General features: G+C 47.0%; 1 protein-coding gene across 2 annotated transcripts; it reads right to left on the bottom strand.

Annotated features, from left to right (window-relative positions):
• Nucleotides 1-4451: 4451 nt before the first annotated feature.
• On the bottom strand, nucleotides 4452-10445 carry C19H22orf39 (chromosome 19 C22orf39 homolog). Of its 2 annotated transcripts, XR_012089539.1 has the most exons (4): nucleotides 10370-10445; nucleotides 10086-10253; nucleotides 6381-7086; nucleotides 4452-6338 (listed from the first exon to the last, which is right to left on the bottom strand). XR_012089539.1 is itself a non-coding variant. In XM_007975045.3 (3 exons), exons 1-3 carry the CDS (start codon nucleotides 10391-10393, stop codon nucleotides 6961-6963), a joined length of 318 nt encoding a protein of 105 aa, XP_007973236.3. In that variant the 5' UTR covers nucleotides 10394-10445; the 3' UTR covers nucleotides 4452-6960. The 2 variants fall into 2 exon arrangements, 1 of the variants encoding a protein (XP_007973236.3); XM_007975045.3 differs by having other exon boundaries at nucleotides 4452-7086.
• Between the last annotated feature and the right edge of the window lies 1 nt (nucleotide 10446).

Raw genomic sequence — 10446 nt, 5'->3', positions numbered from 1 at the left:
GAATAGGGCCCACCTAATGACCTCATTATAACTTCATTATCTCTTTAACAATGCTACCGCCAAATACCTCCAAATACAGTCACATTCGGAGGTATGGGGTTGGGGGGAGTGGGAGGGTCGTATGGGTAGGACTTCAACATCGGAACTGTAGGGGACATAATTCAGCCCGTCACAGTACAGGCCCAGTGTATGAATAGAGCCATTTTCCCCAGTGGCTTGGATCACAACCTCAGAAAGGATTTTTTTTTTTTTTTAACCACCTTACTGCAGGTAAACCAGGGAAACATTTCACTGGAATAAGAAGTTAGGTTGTCTTCCTAGCGTGTGGTTCACTTTTTTCCCTTTTTTAAAAATTGTGGTGGCCAGGCACCGTGGCTCATGCCTGTAATCCTAGCACTTTGGGAGGCCTAGGTGGGTGGATCATCTGACGTCAGGAGTTCGAGACCAGCCTGATCAACATGGTGAAACCCCATCTCTACTAAAAATACAAAATTAGCCAGGTGTGGTGGCACGTGCCTGTAATCCTAGCTACTCGGGAGGCTGAGGAAGGAGAATCGCTTGAATCCGGGAGGTGGAGGTTGTAGTGAGCCGAGATCGCACCACTGCACTCCAGCCTGGGCAAGAAGAGCGAAACTCCCATTCAAAAAAAAAAAAAATGTGGTAAAACACACATAAACTTTACTATCTTCATCATTTCTAACTGTATGGCTCAGTGGTATTGAGGACATTCATACCATCGGACAACATCACCACCATCCGTCCATCTCCAGAACTCTTCATCACAAAACTGAACTCTACCCATTAAACTGTAATTCCCTGTTCCCCTCTTCCCCCAACCCCTGGCAACCACCATTCTACCTTTTCTGTGATTTTAACTATTCTTAAGTACCTCACAGAATTGGAATCATAGTGTTTGTCTTTGTGTAACTGGCTTATTTCACTGAGCATAATCCTCAAGGTTCATCCATGTTATAGTGTGTATCAAATGTTCTTTTCATGGCTGAATTAATGTTCCATTATATGTATGCCACATTTTCCTTATCCATCTTTTGATGGACGCTTGGGTTACCTTCACGTTTTACTATTGTGAATAATGCTGCTATGAACACGGGAGTACAAATATCTCTTCAAGACTGTGCTTTCTTTTAGATGTACACCCAGAAGTAGAACTGCTGGATCATATGATGACTCTATTTTTAATTTTTTTTAGGAAGTACCATACGGCTTTCCATGGCTGCTGTAACATTATATTTTCCCAGTAGTGCACAAGGATTCCAACTTTTCTTTCTTTCTTTTTTTTATTTTGGAGTCGGAGTCTGACTCTGTCACCCAGGCTGGAGTGCAGTGGCATGATCTTGGCTCACTGCAATCACCACCTCCCGGGTTCAAGTGATTCTCCTGCCTCAGTCTGCCAAGCTGAGACTACAGGCGTGTGCTACTGTGCCCAGCTAATTTTTTTTTTTTTTTTTTTGCATTTTTAGTAAAGATGGGGTTTCGCCATGTTGGCCAGGCTGATCTCAAACTCCTCACCTCAGGTGATCCGCCTGCCTTGGCCTCCCAAAGTGCTGGGATTACATATGTGAGCTACCGCACCCAGCCAAGGTTCCGATTTTTCTACATGCTTACTACACTTTTTTTTTTTTTTAATAGTAGCCATCCTAATGGGTGTGAGGTGATATCTCACTGTGGTTTTGACTTGTATTTCCCTAATGGTCAGTGATACTGAGCATCTTTTTATGTGCTTTTTGGCCATTTGTATGTCTATTCAAGTCCTTTTTTTTTTTTTTTTTTTTTTTTGTAACAGTCTCACTCTGTTACCCTGGCTGGAGTGCAGTGGTGTAATCTTGGCTCACTGCAACCTCTGCCTCCCAGTTCAAACAATTTAACCTCAGTCTCCCAGGTAGCTGGGATTACAGGTGCATGCCACCACACCTGGCTAATTTTTATATTTTTAGTAGAGACGTGATTTCACCATGTTGGCCAGGCTGGTCTTGAACTCCTAACCTCAGGTAATGCGCCTGCCTCAGCCTCCCAAAGTGCTGGGATTACAGGCCTAAGCCACAGTGCCCGGCCCCTTGCCCATTTTTGAACTTTTTTTCTCACTGAGTTTTAGGAGTTCTCTATAATTCTATTAATCTCTTGTCAGATACATGATTTGCAAATATTTTCTCCCATTCTGTGGATTGCCTTTTTATTCTGTCGTTAAGTGTCTTTTTTTTTTTTTTTTTAAGAGATAGGGTCTTGGTCTGTCACCCAGGCTAGAGTGCAGTAGTGCAATCATAGCTCACTGTAACCTCAAACTCCTGGGCTCAAGCAATTCTCCTACCTCAGCCTCCTGAGTAGCTAGGACTACAGACAGGCACCACCATGCTCAGCTACCTTTTTTAAAAAAAAGAAACTTGTAGAGATGGGGTCTTGCTATGTTGTCCAAACTGGTCTTGAACTCCTGGCCTCCAGCAATCCTCTTGTGTCAGCCTCCCGAAATGCTGGGATTACAGACATGATCCACAGTGCCTGGCCTGATAGTGTGGTTTTTCACAAAATTTTTTCTAGAAAGAATGGAGGCAGGGTTTTACTATGTTGCCTAGGCTGGTCTTGAACTCCTGGGCTCAAGTGATCCTTCCACCTCGGCCTCCAAAAGTGCTGGGACTACAGGAGTGAACCACCATGCTTGGCCAATAGTGTCTTTTGATGTGAAATTGAATGCCTTTAATTTTCATGAAGTCCAATTTGTTTATTTTTTTCTTTTTAATGTTGATGACTTTGGTGTCATATCCAAGAAACTACTATCAAATCCAACGTTGTGACGATACTCTCTATGTTTAATTTTAAGCTCTTACAATTTAGGTCAATTTTGAGTTAACTTTTGTATATGATGTTTGGTAAGGGTCCAACTTCACTCTTGGATATCCAGTTTCCAGGCATCAACCATTTGTTGAAAAGACTGTCCTTTCCATAGCCTGGGCGATCCTCTCACCTCAGCCTCCCAAGTAGCTGGGACTACTGCTTTTTTCAAAAGAAAAAACTTTGTTTTAAAAACTCTTTATCAGTCCTGGATAAAAATGTTGCCTAAGGATTCTAAGTCCTTTGGCCCCACCTGAGACAAATGCTGAATGGAACCACTTTTCATGACCTCCACTGCTGCCTCTGAGGTCCAAGTCATCATCGGTTTTTGCCTATTCTATTGCAGTGGCCAACTGATCTAGCCGCCCCACCCCTTCTCTGCACAGCAGCCAGAGGTCTGTAGAACCAGGTCAGGTCAGGTCTTTGGCTACCTGCCACCCCGAGAGTCTCATCCCCTGATTCCTGATTACAGCTCACAGCACCCCTTCCTATCAATACATGGTGTCAGGTCCCTCTGCCTTTGTGGGTCCCTTTCTCTGCCTGACAGGAGCTGAGCCTCTTCATCCAGGTCTGGGCTCAGACACCGAGGCCTCCCCCACCTCCCCGCCCAAGGTAAGTGTCCAGCACAGGTGCTTGATAGCAGTGCTTTTAAAAACAGTAGGTTTCATCCGTTAGGTTGTACAATCAGTTCAGTAGGTCATGCCCGACAGTTTGTTTTCAACTTTTTATTTTGAAGTATTTATAGATTCACAGGAGGTTGCATAGGAGGTTGTCTAGGGAGGTGCTGCGTACCCTTGCCCCAGCCTCCCCCAATGTTAACACCTTATACACTATAGTACAGCGTCAGGAGCCAAAAACTGACATTGGTACAGTCTACAGAACATACTCGGTTTCCCCAGTTACATCTGTACTCCTTTGTGTACCTAACTCTACACAATTTTGACTTCATGTATAGCCCTGTGTAACCATCAGTCAGGCTGACAGATAGTTTTCAACACCACAGGACTCCCTTATGTGAACCACCCCCCCACCATCCCTAACCTAACCCCTGATAACCTTTAATCTGTTTTCCATCTCTGTAATTACATTATTTCATCAATGTTACATAAATGGAATCCTGCTACATGTATGTTTTCAAGATTGGCTGGTTTTGCTCCGAAGAATTTCCTTGAGTTTCATCTGAGTTGCTGTGTGTACAGCAGTTACTGAAAATGGCACTGTATCACATACAGTATGGATACATATTATTTTGTATTTCAACAATAATATGCTATATATAACAGTCTATGCCAGATAATGATGTAAAATACTTATTATTAATATGGGGTTTTATCCAAAACACTTATTTTTAAAATATTTATTTATTTAGAGACGGGGTCTTGCTCTGTTGCCCAGGCTGGAGTGCAGTGGCACAGTCATAGCTGACTGCAACCTCAAACTCCTATCCCCAAGTGATCCTTCTGCCTCAGCCTCCCAAGTAGCTGAGATTACAGGTGTGAGCCACCATGCCTAGCACCTGTCCAAAAAGTGTGAAAGATACTGCTCTTATTACAGTATTTGTTTTCTTCATAACACCACCATAAAAGAAAATTATCCAAACTGCTTCAGAAATTACCACCATTTTATTTTTATTTATTTTGAGACAGGATATCGCTCTGTCGCCCAGGTTGAAGTACACTGGCACAATCATGGCTCACTGTAGCCTCAAACTCCTGGGCTCAAATGATCCTCCTATCTCAGACTCCCAAGTAGCTGGAACTACAAATGCGTGCCACCATGCATGGCTCATTTATTTTTTGTAGAGATAGAGTCTTTTTATGTTGCCCAGGCTGGTCTCGAACTCCTGGGCTCAAGCAATCCTCCCACCTCAGCCTCCCAAAGTGCTGGGGTAACAGCCGTGAGCCACCACATCCAGCCACCATTTTAAATCCCTATTTATTGATGTTTAATGTCTGTCTTTTCCCCAAACTACAACAGAAACTCTTTGAAGACAACTTGTCTGTTTCGAAACTGTGGTCTTGTAAGCCCCAAACCCTGTCCAACATGTGGACACTCAGATGTTGTGAAGGAATCGCCATAGGAACAAATGCAGAACATCCTGTCCAGAGAGATTATCTGCTGATGTGGGGAACTTGAGTAGTGAAGAAGGAGGCAAAATATGACAGTTGCACTACAGAGGCAGGACTCAATGCTTCCTAACCGAGCATGCAGTCGCACACTGCATACCTTGCTAAATAAGCAGGCGGCAGGGAGCATGGCTGCACTGAGGGAAGGCCCCTCATGGACTGGGGTGCTGGCTGGCATGCCCTGGCTTTTGCTGCACTCTCCAGCTCCGCCCCACGAACCTGAAGGCGGCTGCTGCAATCCCAGGCATCACATGCAGACTGCCAATTCATTTTATTATTTTATTTTTGGGACAGAGTCTTACTCTGTTGCCCAGGCTGGAGTGCAGTGGCACGAACTCAGCTCACTGCAACCTCTGCCTCTGGGGTTCAAGCGATTCTTGTGTCTTAGCTTCCCGAGTAGCTGGGATCACAGGCGCATGCCACCATGCCCAGCTAATTTTTGTATTTTTAATAGAGATGGGGTTTCACCATGTTGGCCAGGTTGGTTTCGAACTTCTGACCTCAAGTGATCCACCCGCCTCGGCCTCCCAAAGTGCTGGGATTACAGCAGACTGCAAATTCAGATGCCCCTTCCCTGTGTTTAAGAGTAAGAAAAACCTTGTAGATCCCTAGCAGTCTTCTTCTCTTCCCTCACTGGGTGGAAATGCTCATTAATCCAGCCACAGCCATGCTGGAGGCACCTTGGTTGCCTTAGACACATCAATACTCCCCTGACGATGGGGGAACCCTGGCTCCGCTGTAGATGCTCCTGCTCTTGGGATCCCGTGAGCACAGCCCCCACCCCCACCATTCACAGACACAGACAGGGGCTCTTAGGGAGCACAGGAGAAAACACTCAAGCAGGGAAATACTGTTCTTTAATGGACACCCTTCTGAAGTGATAGATTGTTCTACCCCAAAGAACAAATTTAAAGAGATTCAACTTGCTGCCTGTGTCCAGGAAGAGAGCAGGGAGGGTGCTGGGCAGAGACCCAGCCTAGCCCTCAGCATCACATAACAGGGCCACCACAGGATGAGAAACCATTCTATTAGTAATAAAGAGACCTCTTCGAGAAATAGTGTTTTTGGTGGTTCATACATTTTAAAACACCTACAAGAGAATAAGCATACACATTTCTAACACTGTCCAGACACAACACATATATAAAATCTAACAAATGTAAACTTAATTTTCAGCTTCTGTTTGAAATCCGATGAAATGGTTTTTGATACATTAACCACCAGGGGAAATTTTGAGGGAAGGAGTCCTTAATTCCACATGTCTTGGAATTGGATTTCTTAAGCTGAGTCCACAAACCCTCTTTATGCAATGTTGTGTGTTCTGTAGCTGTGTGCATTTCTTAAAAACTAGAGTCTCCAGGGGCCGACCTGGGAGCCATTTCTTAAAAACTAGAGTCTCCAGGGGCCGACCTGGGAGCCTAACAAGTGAAGCCTGCTGGTGCAGAGGGGCCAGCAAGCCCTGCCTGCTCGGCACACCTGCCTGCACGTGCAGTGGAACTGAGTGGAGCAGAGTGTGAGTACTCACAATGTTCACCAAACCTGAGACATAGCAGGCAGTTTCCCAAGGACTAGGAAAGACATTCACAATGGCACAACTGTTTAGCTACCTCATTATGACCCACCTGTGTGTCCACACAGGTCAGGACTACCCTTCAGTTTACCTGAGAAGCCTAGACCTCAGGACCGCCATCTCCTATGCTACTGTGCCCAGCCTGACCTGGCTGCTCACAGGTACCTGGCCATAATGCTTGGCCTCCTGGAAGCTCTGAAGCGGTGCAATTGTCCTACAGAACATCGCAGCGTCAGGGTACCCTGCATGCAGGTGAGGGGTGGGCACGTAGGACCAGCAATGTCCTGCTCCATGTTCCAAACCCAGCAAGAGCTCACAGGGACCCACTAGACTGTGTAGACTGTCATAGTCCCCAGGGTTGTGCAACAGCAACTTGAAACAGACCAAGGAAGCTGCACAGGCCAATGGCAGGGGTGCTTGTCACTCGTCCTTCTCCTGCGGCAGAGGGAGATGCCAGTCTGGAGGGGGGCTCTGCCTCGGGGCCCACACCAGGATGTGCTTCCGTGCAGCCCGGACTCGTGCCCGCTCGCTCTCACAGAGGGATTGCTGTGCAAATGAGACTCTAGTCACTCCCCAGGCTCTGAGCACCCTCAAGACCCCTGTACCTCCCCCCAAAACACAGATGGACAGGAAGGGGCCTATGGTGCACACCACCGTGCAGCACAGCTGCATCCACCTACTATACCTTGGCGAGTATTCCATATTAGCGCACAGAGATTGAGATCATTTTGTTCTCACAAACTACTGTGAAAAACTACTGAATAGGTCATAATAATTTGAGGAATTTTAAAATATCTTCTCCTGGACCTCAGGGCTCAATGGCTCTGGCTCACCTTGTGAGTCTGGGGCATATTCACCTGCTGAGAGTGAGCCTGGGGGTGCTGAGTGGAGAGGAGAGAAGAGTCTGAGACAGCAGCTGTGGGGAGCTGCAGGGAGGAGTGTGGTAGGGAAGAAGGGAGGAAGACAGGGAAGAAATACATGCTCAGGGTATCCTGGAAGGGTGGGAAGAGTCCAGAGGACAGACCACCTGCCTGAGTGGTGCCACAAGTGCCATTCAACCCATCAGCTTCTTCTAGCTACTGTATCCCAATACAGACACGGGTCAGTGTATCACAACACGGGAGACCTTCGCTGTGGGCCCTTGGTAGGTATCAGGTGCTATGTGAGCCTCTTTACACAGATCATTTAATCTGTCTACATGTCTGTCTTTGTTCAAGCTCTATTGCCTCAAATAAAATATTTTGATCGTGTTTAAAAAGCTATCAGAAATGTAGCACAGACTATTAAAGATTCCCAAATGTCCATTCCCAATGTGGCAGTTAACAGCTTCCCTGATACCGTTTTTTTGGTCCAAATTTTAGAGCTAACATGTTTCCCTAATGATGGGATAATCTTTGCTGGCTAGTCTACTTCCTGCTTTTTTTTCACTAAACAATACACTGTAGGCACTTTTCCACACCCAGGTAGATGACTGACTATTCCTTTCAAAGGCTATCCGGTATTTCACTTTGTGGAAAAAGCTAATTGGTCAAATGTCTATTAGTGAAATTTAGGTTGTTTTCAGCTTTTGCAGTATCAAAAACATAATTAGCATTCTAAACTTTTAACTGTACACTGTTACCAATTACTTCCCTAGGATAAAGTTCCAGAAGTAAAACTTAAAGTCAAAAGGTATGCATCTGACATTTACATAATCAGAACACCCGACACGCCCACCAACACTGCACAACTACCCGGAATTCTTCAAACCCCCATCAACACTTAACGACTTTCTGCTGGGCAAAACCTGCTGTTACTGTCATTTAGACTTATATACCTGACACCTGGCCATTTGGTTTTTTTCTTTTTTTTCGTGAGATGGAGTCTTACTGTACTGTTGGCCCAGGCTGGAGTGCAGTGACACGATCAACTCATTGCAACTTCTACCTCCCAGGTTTAAGCAATTCTCCTGTCTCAGCCTCCCGAGTAGCTGGGATTACAGGTGTGTGCCACCATCCATGGCTAATTTTCATATTTTTAGTAGAGATGGAGGTTTGCCATGTTGCCAGGTTGGTCTCGAACTCCTGACCTCAGGTGATCTGCCCACCTTGGCCTCCCAAAGTGCTAGGATTACAGGCGTGAGCCACCACGCCCAGGCTTTTTTTTTTTTTCTTTTTTATTATTTTTATAAAGATGGAGTCTTACCACGTTGCCCATGGCTGGTCTCAAGCTCCTGGGCTCAAGCGATCCCCTTGCCTTGGCCTCCCAAAGTGCTGAGATTACAGGTGCCCACCACCATGCCCACCTGGCTTTCTTTTTTAATGAATTGCTTCTTTGTGTCCTTTGGCCATTTTTCCATTCTGAAATAATCCCTATATTTCTTATTGATATATAAGAGCTCTTTATACACACGCAGATATACATACATTAAAATTATTAATCTCTTGCTATACAGGCTGTCAGCTTTCTTACTTTTTTTGAGTTTCACATATTATGGAATAGTCATAATTTTCTTTTATACAGCAGTCTGGTTTCCACATCAGTTCATCTCTTTCAGATCACTGTATACACTTAACAATGTTGAAGTGTTGATCAGTCCCATTGATTCTCATTCCTTGGCACTCCACATGAGCCTTGCCCCTTTCGGCTGGCTTCTCTCCATCTCCTCTCCCACAAGGGGTCCACCGTAGGACTGTATATTCTAGACTACAGTGTGGGTGCCAGGAGGGCAGAGACTCTTCTTATCACTCGTGCATCCCCAAGAGTACCCAATGTAGTACATATTTGCTGGATGAATAAACAACTAGAACCACTTCCTTACCGATCTCTCTGCTCCTGTAAAATACTCTCTACACCCTAGCAAACAGATTGAACTATTTTTCCTCTCTCTCTCTTTTTTTTTTTTTTTCCTGAGACAGGTCTCCCTCTGTTGCCCAGGCTGGTGTGCAGTGGCGTGACCATAGCTCACTGCAGCTCTGAACTCCCGGGCTTAGGCGATCCTCCCGCCTCACTCTCCCAAGTAACTGGGACCACAGGTGCACGTCACCACACTTTGCTAACAGACTGATCTGTTAAAGATATAAATCGAATTATGCTTCCCAGCACACTTTAGACTAAATTCTAAACTCCGTATCAAGGCCCACCAGGTCCCTGGTATACCGCTCTCCAACCATCCACCTACCCTCTGCTTCAGGAACACAGGCCTTCTCTGTTTCTCAGCAGTGTCTACCGGGGCTGGATGAAGGCTGGCTCCTGGTCACTCAGGACTCAGCAGCATCACCTCCTGCGTAGGCCAGCTGATGGCCCTAACATTGGACGGTTGCCCTCTTTGCTCTCTAAACCACTCTACACCCTCCTCGCTGGTCTCCTTCGTTGTCTTTCACGCGCTCTGAAAGTCCTGTTGATATGCTAATTTATACCATCTCTCAAAAGAAAGGAAGCGTGAGGAGGGTAGGGACCTTGACAGTTCTCCGCTAGGTCGCGGGGCCTGGGGCGTGAAGGGGTGGGGAAAGCTGGGCCCTGCAAGGCGCTCCCAAGCGCCGCCCCCCCCCCCCCTCCCGGCGCACCTGGGCCTCGGCGCTCCGGCGCTCCTCCCAGTCGCGGCAGCTGGCCAGGTCGCGCCGCCACTGTTCGCAGGCCGGCCGCTCGCCGTGGACGTAGTAGTGGTGCAGGAAGTGCCTGGCGCTGCGGCAGAGCTTCCACTCGGCGCGGTAGGCCTCGCAAGGGCGCGGCGGCTGCGGCGAGAGGCGGCGCCTGAGCGGGGCCCGGCAGCCGCGCCCCACGCCCGGAGCCTGTCCCGTTCCCTCCCTCCGGAAGACCCCGGTAGTTCCCGGCTCCCGAGCACACTCACCTGCCAGCCGCTGCCGTCCGCCATGTCTGGGCGACCGGGGCGCCAAGCCCGCCCATCAGTCCGCCAGCCAATGATGA

This window comes from Chlorocebus sabaeus, chromosome 19 (genome assembly GCF_047675955.1).
Source record: "Chlorocebus sabaeus isolate Y175 chromosome 19, mChlSab1.0.hap1, whole genome shotgun sequence".
Taxonomy (NCBI): Eukaryota; Metazoa; Chordata; class Mammalia; order Primates; family Cercopithecidae; genus Chlorocebus; species Chlorocebus sabaeus.
The sequence above is the reverse complement of the archived record's forward strand: the minus strand, read 5'-3'. Positions and strand labels throughout refer to the sequence as shown.